This window comes from Leucopleurus acutus, assembly GCF_964270905.1.
Source record: "Leucopleurus acutus genome assembly, chromosome: X".
NCBI lineage: Eukaryota > Metazoa > Chordata > Mammalia > Artiodactyla > Delphinidae > Leucopleurus > Leucopleurus acutus.
The window spans coordinates 65185061-65202000 of NC_139148.1; the positions used below are offsets into that span (position 1 = coordinate 65185061).

At 35.5% G+C, this 16940-nt stretch overlaps 1 protein-coding gene across 10 annotated transcripts in view; it reads right to left on the reverse strand.

The window, feature by feature from the left end:
* Positions 1 to 16940, reverse strand: part of ATRX (ATRX chromatin remodeler) — a 248863-nt gene that overhangs the window by 25220 nt on the left and 206703 nt on the right. For all 10 annotated transcript variants that reach the window (XM_082865330.1, XM_082865334.1, XM_082865333.1 and 7 more), the window contains 2 exons: positions 12651 to 12828; positions 11838 to 12032 (listed from right to left, as the gene is read on the reverse strand). In XM_082865330.1, coding sequence (XP_082721456.1) covers positions 11838 to 12032; positions 12651 to 12828 — 373 coding nt within the window. The remainder of the gene's footprint in view (positions 1 to 11837; positions 12033 to 12650; positions 12829 to 16940) is intronic.

The following is a 16940-nucleotide window of genomic DNA, read 5'->3' on the forward strand; positions in this document are numbered from 1 at the left end:
GAAGTAAAGAAAAGGGAACCCTTGTGCACTGTTGGTGAAAATGTAAATTGGTGCAGCCACTATGGAGAACAGTATGGAGCTTCCTGAAAAAAATAAAAATAGAACTACCGTATGATCCAGCAATTCCACTCCTGGGTATTTATCCAAAGGAAACTAAAACACTGACTCAAAAAGATATCTGTGAGATTGGGATTGACATGTATACACTGATGTGTATAAAATGGATGACTAATAAGAACCTGCTGTATAAAAAAATAAACAAAATTCAAATATCCAAAAAGAAAAAGGTATCTGCACTACTATGTTCAACGCAGCATTGCTTACAATAGCCAAGACATGGAAACAACCTACGTGTCATCCATGGATGAATGGATAAAGAAAATGTGGTACATACAATGGAATATTACTGAGCCATAAAAAAAGAAAATCCTGCCATTTGTAACATGGATGGATGGTGAGGGCTTATGCTAAGTGAAGTAAGTCATACTGAGAAAGACAAATATCATATGATCTCACTTATATGTGGAATATAAAAAAGCTGAAATTATAGAAACAGAGTAGAGTGATGGTTTACAGGAGCTGGTGTGTGTGTGAGAGATGGAGAGATATTTGTCAAAGGGTACAAATTTCCAATTATAAGATGAGTAAGTTCTGGTGATATAATGTACAGGGTGTTGGCTATAGTTAATACTGTATTGTATATTTGAAAGTTGCTAGAGAACAGATCTCAAAAGTTCTCATCAAAAAAAAATTGTAACTATGTATGGTGATGGATGTTAACTAGACATTGTGGTGATCATTTTGCAACTTACACATATATCAAATCATTATGTTGTACATCTGAAACTAACATAATGTTATATGTCAATTATATCTGAATGGAAAAAAGTTGGATATAAAAAGAAGAAAGTGTCAAGTCCTAGCAAAGGAGACTGCCTCATTTTACTATTTTCACAAGTTTATTCACATAACATATTAATGGCAGCATAGTAGAGTGTAGTAGTTAAAGAGCATGGGGTCTGGAATCATTGCACTAAGATCAAATGCAGGTGACACCACTTCTCTCTGTCATAATTTTATCACCTATAAAATAGAAATAAACTCTACTGGCTTTGTAAGGTGGCTATAAGGATTACATGATTCAGTGCTAATAAAGCCCTTAATACAGTACCTGGCTGCTGGGAAAACTGGACAGCTACATGTAAAAGAATGAAATTAGAACATTCTCTAACACCATGCACAGAAATAAACTCAAAATGGATTAAAGGCCTAAATGTAAGACTGCATACTATAAAACTCTTCGAGGAAAACACAGGCAGGACGCTCTTTGACATACATCACAGGAATATCTTTTTGGATCCGTCTCCTAGAGCAATGAAAATAAGAACAAAAATAAACAAATGGGACCTAATTAAACTTAAAAGCTTTTGCATAGCAAAGGAAACCATAAATAAAACAAAAGGACAACGTACGGAATGGGAGAAAATATTTGCAAATGAAGTGACTGACAAGGGATTAATCTCCAAAATATACAAACAGCTCATACAGCTCAATATCAAAAAACCAAACAATCCAATCAAAACCTGGGCAGAAGACCTAAATAGAAACTTCTCCAAAGAAGAGATACAACTGGCCAAAAAGCACATGAAAAGATGCTCAACACTGCTAATTATCAGAGAAATGGAAATCAAAACTACAATGAGGTATCACCTCACACTGGTCAGAATGGCCATCATCGAAATGTCTACAAATAATAAATGCTGGAGAGGGTGGTGGAGAAAAAGGAAGCCTCCTACATTGTTGATGGGAATGTAAATTGGTATAACCACTATGAAGAACAGGATGGAGGTTCCTTAAAAAACTAAAAATAGAGCTACCACATGATCCTGCAGTCTCACTCCTAGGCATATATTCAGAGAAAACCATGGGCATATATCCAGAGAAAACTATAATTCAAAAAGATACATGCACCCCAATGTTCACTGCAGCACTATTTACAATAGCCAAGACATGGAAGCAACCTAAATATCCATCGACAGATGAATGGATAAAGAAGATGCGACACACACACACACACACACACACAATGGAATTATTACTCAGTCACAAAAAGGAATGAAATAATGCCATTTGCAGCAACATGGATGGACCTAGAGATTATCATACTAAGTGAACTAAGCCAGGCAGAGAAAGACAAATACCATATGATATCACTTATATGTGGAATCTAAAAGAATTAAAAAATTATACAAATGAACTTATTTACAAAACAGAAAGAAACTCACGGACTTAGAAAACAAACTTATGGTTACCAAAGGGGAAATGGGGGGGAGGGATAATTTATGACGTTGGGATTAACATATACACACAACTATATATAAAATAGATAACCAACAAGGACCTACTGTATATCACAGGGAACGATACTCAATATTTTATAATAACCTATAAGGGAAAAGAATCTGAAAAGGAATATATAAGACTTATGGAAAAACCTGAAGGAACATTTTTGCCAACCCAAATATTTACATATATCTGAATCACTGTTCTGTACACCTGAAACTAACACAATATTGTAAATCAACTATACTTCAATAAAAGTAAATAAAATCTCCGAAATGCACTCAATACACACATTTCAGAACCACATGCCTGTTTTTCTTCTCATAGCATTGGTTTAACTGTCACACTCTATATTTTATGTATTTACCTTATTTATCGTCTGTCTCTCCCCACCCCCACTGCAATGGAAGCTTCACAAGAGCAGGGATTTTTGTCTGCTTTATACATTGCTATAGCCCCAGGATCTTGAACAGTGACTGGCACACAGCAGGTACAGAATACATTTTTGTGAAGTGAATGAAAGTCGGTTTCCTCCCTCCCTCCCTCCTCTTCCTCTTATCCTATGAATAGAGGGTTTGAACTCTGTTTTCACTCCCTTCTTTTTTCATAATTTCCAAGAGCTAGGAATAACTTTCAGGATCTTTGAGACAGATTAAATGTCACACACACTCACCTTCTGCCTAGTTCCTTAAAACTCCAACCCAGGTCCAGGCATAAAATAGTTACCAGCTTGCTTCGCATCCTTGTTTGGAATTAAGGAAACATAAATTAATTTGTTCTCACTTTCAACTAAATTAAGGGCAGAAGTCACAGGTTCAGAAACACTGCCTCATTTGGTAGCATGAGGACTTTTTCCTTAGTGGGTAGGAGGGGAAGGAATGCCTTTTAAAAATGCCAGCAGTCAGATAAAAATACCTTTGTCTTTGGTGAGTTAGGTAAAAATTGTGTTCAATCTATGTCCAAAATTTCCATGTTTAATTGACTTTGGAAGCAATAATAAAAGTCAAATTTTTATCAAAAAAAAATACAGTACCTAGCATAAAAAGCACTCAAACATTAGCTACTGTTCATTATTCTTCTTAATTCAAAGATTTAGCTGATAATAATTAGAAAGGCGAATCATACTCCTATATACCTTGTACTCACAGCAGCGGTAGAGCTTGTTAAAAATACAGATTCCTAGGTGCCACATCAAGAAATTGATTCAGTAGGTCTTGGATGAAGCCAGGAATCTGAATTTTTTATCAAGCTGTCAGGCAAATATAAATGCAGGTTAGTCCAAGGCATGTCAACCATTGTCTTAGCTTGCAATTTTAGGACAAAAATTTATTTGTTCATTGTCACTTTTATTGACTATTTGCTATGTGCTAGGTATTATACCAGGAGCTGGGGATACAGTGATGAAGATATACTAATACAATCCCTGCCTGCATAGGCTAGTAAGAAGCATATAACCTAGAGAGAACAGATACATCTTTGGATTTGTATATAAAACCAAAAAGTTTCTACTACTTAATTCATTTATTCAATGAGCATTTACTAAGTATAAACCTGGTATTTTCAATTTCAGAATTTCCATGATCCATAGTAGTGGCTATTTCTAGTGCTTCAAAAGGAGACACATTTCCTTAAGTCTATCCCCAATTGCCTCCACTCCCCCAATCCCTCTCCACCCCCGCAATGGAATCTCACATTCCACCCCCAACTCTGCTAGCAAGACAATTCATTTGTGTTGATGTTTCCATTAGCAGTGATTTGTAAAACAGCTTGCCTGAGTTAGGGAGGTTGCCATTTAGGGCCATCATTGGTACCATGACCTCTTTAACCCAAATGTTCTCCCTAAAATACTTGTTGACTTTGGCTCCTTAGTTTTTCCTGTGTTATAAGGTGATACAATCAAAGTTAAGACACAAAACAGCACTGTTAAAAATCATGTCAGTCTATTAACATGTATTTATTTTGTAGTTTGAGAAAGCATACTAGAAGCAACCCTTCAGTTTTAAAAATTACTACACTGGTATCACAGCTGGCTGTGAGGCAGACAATTCCTTTAAAGTTTTATGTATTATTTAAGGGGGAAAATCCTTGAATGTTAGAAAAAGTAACAGTTTGTAGTCAAATGCATGCTAACATCACTGGAAGTGATTATCAATGTCTAGTAATTAAATATTATCATATTCCCTCTTCTTTATTATAATTGATCTCTAAGGGAGTTAAAGCCTCAAATACCTATCTCTTCTGCAGCCTAGCTGGGATTATTGCCTCTGGCCTCTAAATGATTTTAGTCTTCTACTGATCTGTCATATGTCAAGCTAAACCTTCTAAGGATCAGGACCTCATATGACTCCTCTGAAATTCCACAAATTTAAGTCTATACTGGTTTCAGAGAAATGAACCAAGTATAATGGCAATATTAATGACGATTATGGAAACAAAAATAGCAGCTAACATTTGAGCACTTACTATGTGCTAGGCAGTGTGCTCTACATGGATTATCTCTTCTGTGAGGTAGGTACTACTGTTTTCTTATCTTCTTAAGGGAAGTGGGGCTTGGAAAGCTTATGTGGCTTGTCTAAAATTACACCCAAAAAAGGGTGATTGGCAGGTTACTTGCAAAAGGGACAGGGCTTAAACCATTTGCGCTTTTTACTGGGCATCAACCATCCCAGCAAATACTGAATAGGAGACTTTTACAACCTACAATGAAATGGTAGAATTAAAACAATTTTTCTAGAGTTTAGCATGATTTCTGGTGGTCTGTTCTTATTCAGATGAATAATAATCATTTTTATGCTAGTGAATACAAATATAGAAACAATACTAAAACTTGTAGTAAATAATAAACGTACTAAACTTGTGATAAAAGAGGCAGAGAAGTAGGAGATAATGACATCAAACCTCATATATGCTTCAATTATGAGCATAGCTCCTTAGAGGTACATGTCAACAAAAATTGGATTCATGTGCCACCATGCAGTTAATATGCTATAGGTTATTAATACTCACCCTACAATTAAATGGGTCCTTTCGAACCTTTATTCTTAAAGGTAAATGCATGCAACTTCCTGAAATAGGTTGATTAGCTATTTTATACTTCACATCAAATTATTTTAATGGAGTATATTTCTCTCTAATGTTAAGAATGACGAAGGTAAAACCTTATACTACCATCTGCTGGCTAATAAAACTGCACAATAACACCTCTGTTCAGTAAACTATGCTATGAGGTATTAAAACTTGAATGAAGGATTAAAGACAAAGGGACAAAATTGTACACAACATCAGGGTAGAGGAAGTAAAGCCTCACTTTAGGTACTTTAATTTAAATCCCCATTTTGTTTTCCCTATAATTATCAACATGCAGTCCATATTTAAAAAGACATAGGTAGTAAATGCTGGAAAAGGGAAGTGCAAAAAAAATTTCTATGCCAATTTTACTGACTTTTGTTTTCTTACTAAAGGGTACAGAGCTTAGGCTGTATACCCACTGAAGCATATTACGAAAAATGACCTTGACCAAAATTTTTATCTCTGATATCTATATAATTCATAAGTTTATTACCAGAAGAGGTACTTTCCCCTAACATAATTTATATAAACGTTAACAGAGGTCAGATATTACTTTAATATTAAAAAAACAAACAGTTAAGAATCAGTCACCAAATCTTTATCACTAGAAACTTGTGTTAAAGTATTTATCAGTTTAGGTCATGTTGAAGTTTCAAAATGTCTGAGGAACATTATTACCCTGAACAACTGAAGAAATGCACAGACATTTGGTAGCCATGATACAGGAGACCCTAAAATCAATATATTTTAAAATACGGTTCCACAGAACTACAAGACCATTATATTTCAAAAAGGAAAAAGCGACAACACCAACAACAGCAAGAAACCAATGAGGGGATATAACAATATAATTCATGGGGTGTAGTGATGAATAGAGCTGAGACAGCTGATTGAATATAGAACTGAAGACATGAATTAAAGCTCCAATTCTCTTCCTTTTACATACCTGATTCATTTCAATTTTACTGCTTGCAAAAGTAAGTCAAATTCTAACACCGATTTTCAATGATATATGGATCAATATGGAACAATAAAAAATACAGTTAAATATCACTATAAAGGTGACTAAAAAGGCCATATAAAAGTGTTAATACTGCTTTATTCACTATGGATGAAAGAAAAGGAGCAAGTACAGTTCTTGCCTTTAAAGAACTTCAGAGATAAAAAGACAAGAAAAAGTCAAGTGGTTAATAAACTGAGATAGTAAATCTAATTAGAAAGTGAAGAAGTAAAAGAAAGTAAACAAGAACAGAAATACAGAAGAGGAGTTATATAATAATGACTTTAAAAGGAAGTGATGAGGCAGAAAGAGATAATCACATATCAAGTAAGTTGAAAATGAATACTTTTTCAAAGAACAAAGAAAAGTTAACTCAAAAAGGCATGCAACTTAATCATTATTTAGATAATAGCAAGTTAAGGGGGAAGTGAAAATGTACCATTTTTAGCAGTCTTTCATCTTAAAAAATATGTATAAAAGGGCAGGTGTTTGCAATTGTACTATAACATAGTAGGAACCAACTTTGAAATGTCTTTAAATAAGAGCAGGTTCAAACACCAAGAAATCCTTCACGGCAAATATAAAAAACATCTACTTGTACCCATTTCAGAGAGAATTAATTTTCAAAATCCCATTAAAGGAAATGAAAATCAAATAGTATTGGGCAAAGTTAAATGAAATTCTAAATACAAGCCCAGGGAACAAAATTAACATTTATTGAGTACCTACATCATGCCTGGTACTTCTCTATCCTCATTGCTACCACCTTACTCCAGGCCTGCATTACCTCTCTCATGCGGATCATTTTAATAGCATACTAACAAGTATCTTATGCATTTTCTTTTCTCCAATCCATCCTGCACACTGACACCCAAAGTGATTTTTCTAAAATGAAAATTTGATGTTGGTCTTTTGTTTAAAATCATTAAATAGATCCCACAGCCTGTAACACAATGTCCAAGCTCTCTAACTTCTACGATCTGATTCCCATCTACCTTTCCAGTCTTTCTCTCGCCTCTTCCCATGCCCACCCTTATACTCTACACCCCTATCTCCTTACACGCCATTATTTATTTTTAACTACCTGAGGTTCCTAAAACTTGCAATGCTGTTTTATGCACATGTTTCTTTTTTTCTGCTCCTCCCCTTGAAGGGCCTTCATCTTTTGCCCTCATAGCGATGCACAGAGCTACCATGTCTATTTTCAACATCAGTTCAAGTCCCCTAATGTCAGCTCCCCATCCCCAACTTTTCCAAGAAAGAACTGAATATTCCTTCCTGTACAGGGTGCCTATACAGATTTCTATTACAGGACCCATAATTTTTATTGTTACGGTATGTTTATTTAGACTGTAGGCTCCTTGTGAGCAGGAACCTAGTCTTATTTACCAAAGTATCCTTACTAACCAGCACAATAATTGGCACATCACAGGTACCTACAAAGTTTTTAACCAATTAATAAATAAATAAGCTTCATTACTTAGGTTAAAGGTTTTTCACTGCCTACCAAAAGGTATAGTCTATCATCAGTGATTGAGTTCCATCATTTATTTCCTTGAAATGTCTGTTTCACTCCACAATCATCACCTTATTATATGTCCTCATCCTGCATTTTAATGCCACACTAATTTTCCAAAAGCCCACATTCATCATAAAAGAGCCCCATTCATGAACTTACAGTGAATACTATTTTACATCCAAATGCCTCCATTTACCTTTAATGTCTCTCCAAAAGCTGGTCCTACCTTTACCTATCCAATTTCAACTCGTCATCTGGCCAATTTCTTCATCATAGCTTGAGTCTGGTACATAAATTCTTACCCTTTCCTTTCACCCAAACTGTTTCATTCTATATTCACACCTTATTCTTACCTAATCCAATTAAATACTAACCATCACTTATGGGCCAGTCTGATTTTTTTCCATTAAAACTGTACCTGAATGCACCCCCTCCATTTTTTAACCATATGCTATAGCGAATACATTCAGTACCAGTCACATCAGCACTTCATTCTTTTGTTTTTAAGAATGTTACTTTTTTCTCTCCAAGTGGAAAGAAAAATTTACTCCTTCAGGTAAATCTCATATACATCCTATTGTATTTCCTTTTAGATCCCTAACAATTCTTAGTTACTATGATAGTAAGCCATCATTATATGGTACAGTGTTTTAAAAACTTTTTAAAAGCTTTTTTAAAACTAAAGTCCTCTTTTTAAATAAAATATTATGTTGCAGCCCAATACATAAAATTGATAAAAGGAGAGGGACTCTGATTGAAATGGGATGCAGAGCTTGGAGTGCTGCCCATCTGGCCTTCCCCAACTTGCTTAGCCACATGGTAGCCCTGGAGCACCTCTGAAAATCTCCTGAGGATCTTTGGAATACAATTTGAAAACTACTGTGTTCAAGTTCTAGCTCTAACACTTATTGGCCATGTACCCTTGGGTAATCACAAACTCTCTAAGTTTCAATTTCCTGAGATAATGAGTATACGTGAGAAAGGCCTTTGTAAACTTTAAAGCTTTCTATAAATTTGAGGAATTTACAACTTCACAAGCCGTGAGCTAAACTGGTTATATTATACAATCTTAACAATAGTTACATCACCCAATGGTACCGACTGTGAAAGCATTCTATATTTTAAAATCCACCTTTATTTAAAATAAAATAAAGCATTCTAAATATCATCAAATTCTGGGAATCCCAAGTCCTCTGCCTTGTTTCTTGTACTTAGAATTAACTTTCTAATCTCCATTTGGGGGCAATAATGTATAATGATTAAGAGGACATGCTTTTGAGTTGGGCAGACTTGGTTTGAAAGCCAGCTTTACCACTAATTAGGTGTGTAAACTTGGATAAGTTACATAAACCTCCCCAAGCCTTAATTTCCTCATCTCAAAAATGAGAACAGCACTAACAGCTTTTCAGTTGCTGCTAGATTAAGGAAAATAACCTGAACTAATTATTTAGCACAGAGTATGAAACCAGTAAGAAATCAGTAAGTTAACTATTATTTTCCTCTTGGGAAGAGGTGTGGGAGAGTTGAAGCACTTTGCATTAAAGTAGCATTCAATATTCCTTTTCCTTTTTTTCATGGGCAAAGGGTCATAGCACCAAAAACAAAATACAGTAAGTAAAGTCTATAAATGAAAAAACATGACACCTTTGACAACTCAGAGTGCCAAGTTATAAAACAGATGGTTTCTTTCCAGATATCCTGTAACAATTAAATAGCATTTCTTTACTGCTGGATTTTTTAAATCTTCTTTAAAGCTTAGGCAATGTCTTGCTCTTCTTAATACACCTTCACAATACACCTCAAAGTCAGCAAGCAATCAGTAAATGTTTATTAAATTAAACAGATTTCCTACAATCAGACATTTACCATATAACAAATAACTTCAAAGCAACTATCTCTCTCTCTTTTTTTTTTTTTCAGTACGCGGGCCTCTCACTATTGTGGCCTCTCCCATTGTGGAGCACAGGCTCCGGACACACAGGCTCAGCGGCTATGGCTCACGGGCCAGCCGCTCCGCGGCATGTGGGATCTTCCCGGATCGGGGCACAAACCCATGTCCCCTGCATTGGCAGGTGGACTCTCAACCACTGTGCCACCAGGGAAGCCCAGCAATTATCTCTATTCAACTTGGAATGGTAGCTTCCTATGAGAAATATTACTAATCATGGGCTATTTCTCATGAAAATTGAAGTTTAAAGTTAAGTTTAATTTTAGGAAAGAGGCTAATTAAATATAAAATCAGTCTCAATTTGAAAAAGGAAACTTCACTATCTTTAAAATATAAACATAAATGTGTGCAAGTCTTTAAAGAATACTCTTTGCCATACAAAATTAAGTACCTGATAGGAAAGGTGTTAGGGATATAAGAGTTAAATAAAACAAGGCAAGTATATACTACGCAGTTTTTTTTTTAAAGTAGAGATATAGGTACCAATATGGAAAGATGTTCAAGAAACATCTAGGTGAAAAGAGCAAGTTGTAAAAGAATATGTATGGTATGAGCCCATTTGTGTTTGTCTTTTTTTAAAGATACACAAACAAATCTGTTTGTGCACAGAAAATTTTCTGAAGACTATTCAAGACCCCTACTCACATTCTATAATAATATAATTAAGAAAGGAAGCCAAATCACTATCAATTTAGTATTTTGTAACATGGAAAGTGAAATGACTCTTCTTTAAAAAGTATTATAAAAACGATAGATTTTAACCATCATGTGGCCCTAAGCCATTATCAAAGAGATTTGATAGAGACTGTCACAAAACCTCTTTCCTAAATGCTCTATCAGTAAACTTTAAATGGAAGAAAAGTTCATTGATTACAAAAACAAAATATTTGCTTATATAGACAAAGGACGTTTAAAAAATTTTCCCAAATGCTAAATATTCATGTTACTTTAATTGACTTATATACATTGAAAAATAATTAGAGAAATCACTGATTTATATTAATGTTAGAAATATATTTATTTATATTACCTTTTGTTTTAATTAAATGTTCCAACCATATGAAGAACTAAGATACTGTTGAATTTTCTTTACAAATGACTGAAGTTTGGTAAAGTGACACTGTAACCCAGTAGTTGCTTTCCCAATTCTCTTAACAGCTACATGGAACATTAAGTGCTTAAATTTGAAACCAAGACAACAGGAACAGCACCTCCCCCAATAATCTCCCCCCAAAATTACATTTTAGATAATTAGAATAGGTTTAAATATATAAACTCTTTATTTAGATCAGAGAACATACAGTTTTCTCACATGTTCAGTAGGGTCAAAATGGTATCTACCATATTAAATTTCTATATTAATATTAAATACTGTTTTCTTATCCAAGAACAATGGACCAGAAGACAGATGTAGATACTATTGCTGTCTCTGCCACTTATTAGGTAAAAACTGGGCAAGTCATCGAATGCCTCTGACCCTAAGTTTCCCCATCTATAAAATGAGAGGACTTTCACACTTGGAAATGTGAAAGTCCTACTTACTTTATGACAGTGAAAAATATCAAGTAGGAGACACTTTTATTTGCTGATTCTTAATTGCTATATGACAACAAAAAATGTTAAGGAAGAGACAATTAAATCTCATATATAATTATTAAAATTATGTATGCCCTCTACTGGAGATTCTTAAAAGAGAACCATACTATTTCCTTTAAGGTTTCTACTCAGAAACCCTTTTCTGCAGGGCTGAATTTTTTATTTGGCATAAAATATGTGTTTCAGATTATACTATCTTTTGTGGTGTTATGTGGAGAATTGACCTCTCATTTAAATACAGTTTTATTCTCTTTGAAAAATTCTAAAATATAGCCTTAGATGAATAACTTTCATAGTAGGAATAAAATTTCCTTGGTCCACGTTAGTTTCTTTTTTTAAGCTAACAATTTAAAGATGTTTACCTTTGGCAGCATGGGAGTATCCCTTTTCTTCTTCTTTTCTGAATTAGGGTCATCTAACAAGTCTGGCTCAAAGGTATAAAGTTCAGTAAGCTCATTCATGGTAAAATGACGTTCAACTTGCTGTTGATCAACAACTCGAAAAGACAGTGACTGCTTAGTTACTTGCCGATCATAAATCTTATCTTCCATGGTTCCCTTTGCAAAAAAGAATGAACAATATGCAAATAAATAAATTTTGTAAACATGAAACTTAATCATGAAGAAATACAGGTTATTGGTTACTACAAAACAGCAGAACTTCATAGTGATATACTGCCATGAAGCAAATTTTATGTACAATGCTGTTTAATTCATGAGAGAATTAAGATTTTAGGAGGTTACTGATATAAGAATGCAAGAGAACAGTTTAATTCCTTTCCAATGGAATACAATAAGCTCTCAACAATCACTATAAACTGTCTTTATGTAATTTCAGTCTTACTTTCCATAACTTCAGGACAAAAAATTAATAACTAAAATGCCAATATGATCAGTTCCACCCAATCTTTCAATATTAAAAAGAGAATGTAGGGCTTCCCTGGTGGCACAGTGGTTGAGAGTCCGCCTGCCGATGCAGGGGACAAGGGTTCGTGCCCCGGTCCGGAAGGATCCCACATGCGGTGAAGCGGCTGGGCCTGTGAGTCATGGCCACTGAGCCTCCGTGTCCGGAGCCTGTGCTCCACAATGGGAGAGGCCACAACAGTGAGAGGCCCGTGTACCGCAAAAAAAAAAAAAAAAAGAGAGAGAGAGAGAGAATGTAAATGATAAACCTACCTGAGCTAAGAACCTATATACATACACAGGTTTAGTTTGTCCAAAGCGATAAACTCTGAATATACTCTGGATGTCATAAGATGGATTCCAAGAAGCATCAAATATAATCACTCGATTAGCAGCTACCAGATTAATTCCAAGAGATCCTGCTTTGGTTGAAATGATAAACAAGCGCCCTCTGAAAATGAAAATACAAAATAAATGTTTAGTAATGAGTGCTACACATATATTTATGATATGACTTCTTTATTCTAAGGTAGTTTTATGAACAATCAAGAGTTCAGAGAATTCATTACTCACTCACTGAAAAAAAGACATGTCTAAGGAGTCGGGTTGATGATTTACATGCACAAGAAGAATCTTACTGCAGTAAAACAAAACAGTCTATTTAGGAATAAAGATAAATATGGAAACCACATGTTTAAAATGTATTCAACGCATTGATAGATTTCTCAGTAAATGTAGAAAATTTACGTACAACTCAAAAAAATATATTCTGTTCACTACTGTTATGAGCACTAACTGCATCAAAATGAAGGGCACTGCCCAAGGCGCTGAGTGTAGTAGCGGAGACTGATATGCAATTACAATATAATGTAACAAATGTAAGAAGAGAAGTTAGATAGATGCTAGGTACTGAGGTAAGAAAAATATGATCAAGTAGACAGAGGGCTCCAGGAAGAATGTATTCAAGAAAAAAAAAAAACTGATAGATAACCTGCTACGTTGGAACACAAGAATTTATATTTCTCGTTTTTTTTAACATCTTTATTGGAATATAATAGATTTACAAAGTTGTGTTAGTTGGTGCTGTGCAACAAAGTGAACCAGCTAAATGTACACATATATCTCCATATCCCCTCCCTCTTGCGTCTCCCTCCCACCCTCCCTATCCCACTCCCCTAGGTGGTCACAAAGCACCAAGGTGATCTCCTGGTGCTATACGGCTGCTTCCCACTAGCTATCTATTTTACATTTGGTAGTGTATATAAGTCCATGCCACTTTCTCACTTCGTCCCAGCTTACCCTTCCCCCTCCCTGTGTCCTCAAATCCATTCTTTATGTCTGTGTCTTTATTCCTGTCCTGCCCCTATGTTCGTCAGAACCATTTTTTTTTTTTTTTTTTTTTTTTTTGCGGTACTTGGGCCTCTCACTGCTGTGGCCTCTCCCGTTGCGGAGCACCAGCTCCGGACGCGCAGGCTCAGCGGCCATGGCTCACGGACCCAGCCGCTCCGCGGCACGTGGGATCTTCCCGGACCGGGGCACGAACCCGTGTCCCCTGCATCGCCAGGCGAACTCTCAACCACTGCGCCACCAGGGAAGCCCAGAACCATTTTTTTTTTAAGATTCCATATATATGTGTTAGCATAGGGTATTTATTTTTCTCTTTCTGACTCACTTCACTCTGTATGACAGTCTCTAGGTCCATCCACCTCACTACAAATAACTCAATTTCGTTTCGTTTTATGGCTGAGTAATATTCCACTGTATATATGTGCCACATCTTCTTTATCCATTCATCTGTTGATGGACACCTAGGTTGCTTCCATCTCCTGGCTATTGTAAATATTGCTGCAGTGAACATTGTGGTACATTACTCTTCTTGAATTATGGTTTTATCAGGGTATAATGCCCAATAGTGGGATTGCTGGGTCATATGGTAGTTCTATTTTGTTTTTTTAAGGAACCTCCATACTATTCTCCATAGTGGCTGTATCAATTTACATTCCCACCAACAGTGCAAGAGGGTACCCTTTTCTCCACACCCTCTCCAGCATTTACTGTTTGTAGATTTTTTGATGATGGCCATTCCGACTGGTGTGAGGTGATACCTCATTGTAGTTTTGACTTGCATTTCTCTAATGATTAGTGATGTTGAGCATCCTTTCATGTGTCTGTTGGCAATCTGTATATCTTCTTTGGAGAAATGGTTATTTAGGTCTTCTGCCCATTTTTGGATTGGGCTGTTTTTTTGATATTGAGCTGCATAAGCTGCTTATAAATTTTGGAGATTAGTCCTTTGTCAGTTGCTTCATTTGCAAATATTTTCTCCCATTCTGAGAGTTGACTTTTTGACTTGTTTATGGTTTCCTTTGATGTGCAAAGATTTTAAATTTCATTAGGTCCCATTTGTTTATTTTCATTTTTATTTCCATGTCTCTAGGAGGTGGGTCAAAAAGGATCTTGCTGTAATTTATGTCATACAGTGTTCTGCCTATGTTTTCCCCTAAGAGTTTTATAGTGTCTGGCCTTACATTTAGCTCTTTAATCCATGGTGAGTTTAATTTTTGTGTATGGTGACAGGAAGTGTTCTAATTTCATTCTTTTACATGTAGCTGTCCAGTTTTCCCCAAACCACTTATTGAAGAGGCTGTCTTTTCTCCATTGTATATTCTGGCCTCCTTTATCAAAGATAAAGTGACCATATGTGCGTGGGTTTACCTCTGGGCTTTCTATCCTGTTCCATTGATCCATATGTCTGTTTTTGTGTCAGTACCATACTGTCTTGATTACTGTAGCTTTGTAGTACATTCTGAAGTCAGAGAGCCTGATTCCTCCAGCTCCGTTTTTCTTTCTCAAGATTGTTTTGGCTATTCGGTGTCTTCTGTGTTTCCATAAAAATTGTGAAATTTTTTGTTCTAGTTCTGTGAAAAATGCTATTGGTAGTCTGAAAGGGATTGCACAAATCTGTAGATTGCTTTGGATTATATAGTCATTTTCACAATGTTGATTCTTCCAATTCAAGAACGTGGTATATCTCTCCATCTGTTTGTATCATCTTTAATTTCTTTCATCAGTGTCTTATAGTTTTCTGTCTTATAGTTTTCTGCTACAGGTCTTTTTTCTCCTTAGGTAGGTTTATTCCTAGGTATTTTACTCTTTTGGTTGCAATGGTAAATGGGAATGTTTCCTTAATTTTGCTTTCAGATATTTCATCATTAATGTATAGGAATGCCAGAGATTTCTGTGCATTAATCTTGTATCCTGCTACTTTATCAAATTCGTTGATTAGCTCTAGTAGATTTCTGGTAGCAAATTTCGGATTCTCTATGTATAGTATCATGTCATCCGCAAACACTGAACAGTTTTACTTCTTCTTTTCCGATTTGGATTCCTTTTATTTTTTTTCCTTCTCTGAACGCTGTGCCTAAAGCTTCCAAAACTATGTTAAATAAAAGTGGTGAGAATGGGCAACCTTGTCTTGTTCCTGATCTTAGTGGAAATGGTTTCAGTTTTTCACCATTGAGAACGATGTTGGCCCTGGGTCTGTCATACATGGCCTTTACTATGTTGAGGTAGGATCCCTTTATGCCTACTTTCTGGAGAGTTTTTATGATAAATAGGTGTTGAATTTTGCAGAAAGCTTTCTCTGCATCTATTGAGATGATCATATGGTTTTTATCCTTCAATTTGTTAATATGGTGTATCACAATGATTGAGTTGCATATATTGAAGAATCTTTGCATTCCTGGGATAAACCCCACTTGATCATGGTGTATGATCCTTTTAATGTGCTGCTGGAATCTGTTTGCTAGTATTTTGTTGAGAATTTTTGCATCTATGTTCATTAGTGATACTGGCCTGTAGTTTTCTTTTTTTGTGACATCTTTGTCTGGTATTAGTATCAGGGTGATGGTGGCCTCCTCAAATGAGTTTGGGACTGTTCCTCTCTCTGCTATATTTTGGAAGAGTTTGAAAAGGATAGGTGTTATCTCTTCTCTAAATGTTTGAGAGAATTCGCCTGTGAAGCCATCTGGTCCTGGGCTTTTGTTTGTTGGAAGATTTTTAATCACAGTCTCAATTTCAGTGCTTGTGATTGGTCTGTTTATACTTCCTATTTCTTCCTGGGTCAGTCTCAGAAGGTTGTGCTTTCCTTAGAATTTGTCTGTTTCTTCCAGGTTGTCCATTTTATTGGCATATAGTTGCTTGCAGTAATCTCTCATGATCCTTCGTATTTCTGCAGTGTCATTGTGACTTCTCCTTTTCACTTCTAATCCTGTTGATTTGAGTCTTCTCCCTTTTTTTCTTGATGAGTCTGGCTAATGGTTTGTCAATCTGTTTACCTTCTCAAACAACTACCTTTTAGTTTTATTGATCTTTGCTGCTGTTTCATTTCTTTTTCATTTATTTGTGATCTGATTTTTATGATTTCTAGCCTTCTGCTAACTTTGGGGTTTTCTTGTTCTTCTTTCTCTAATTGCTTTAGGTGTAAGGTTAGGTTATTTATTTGAGATGTTTCTTGTTTCTTGAGGTAGGATTGTATTGCTATAAACTTCACTCTTAGAACTG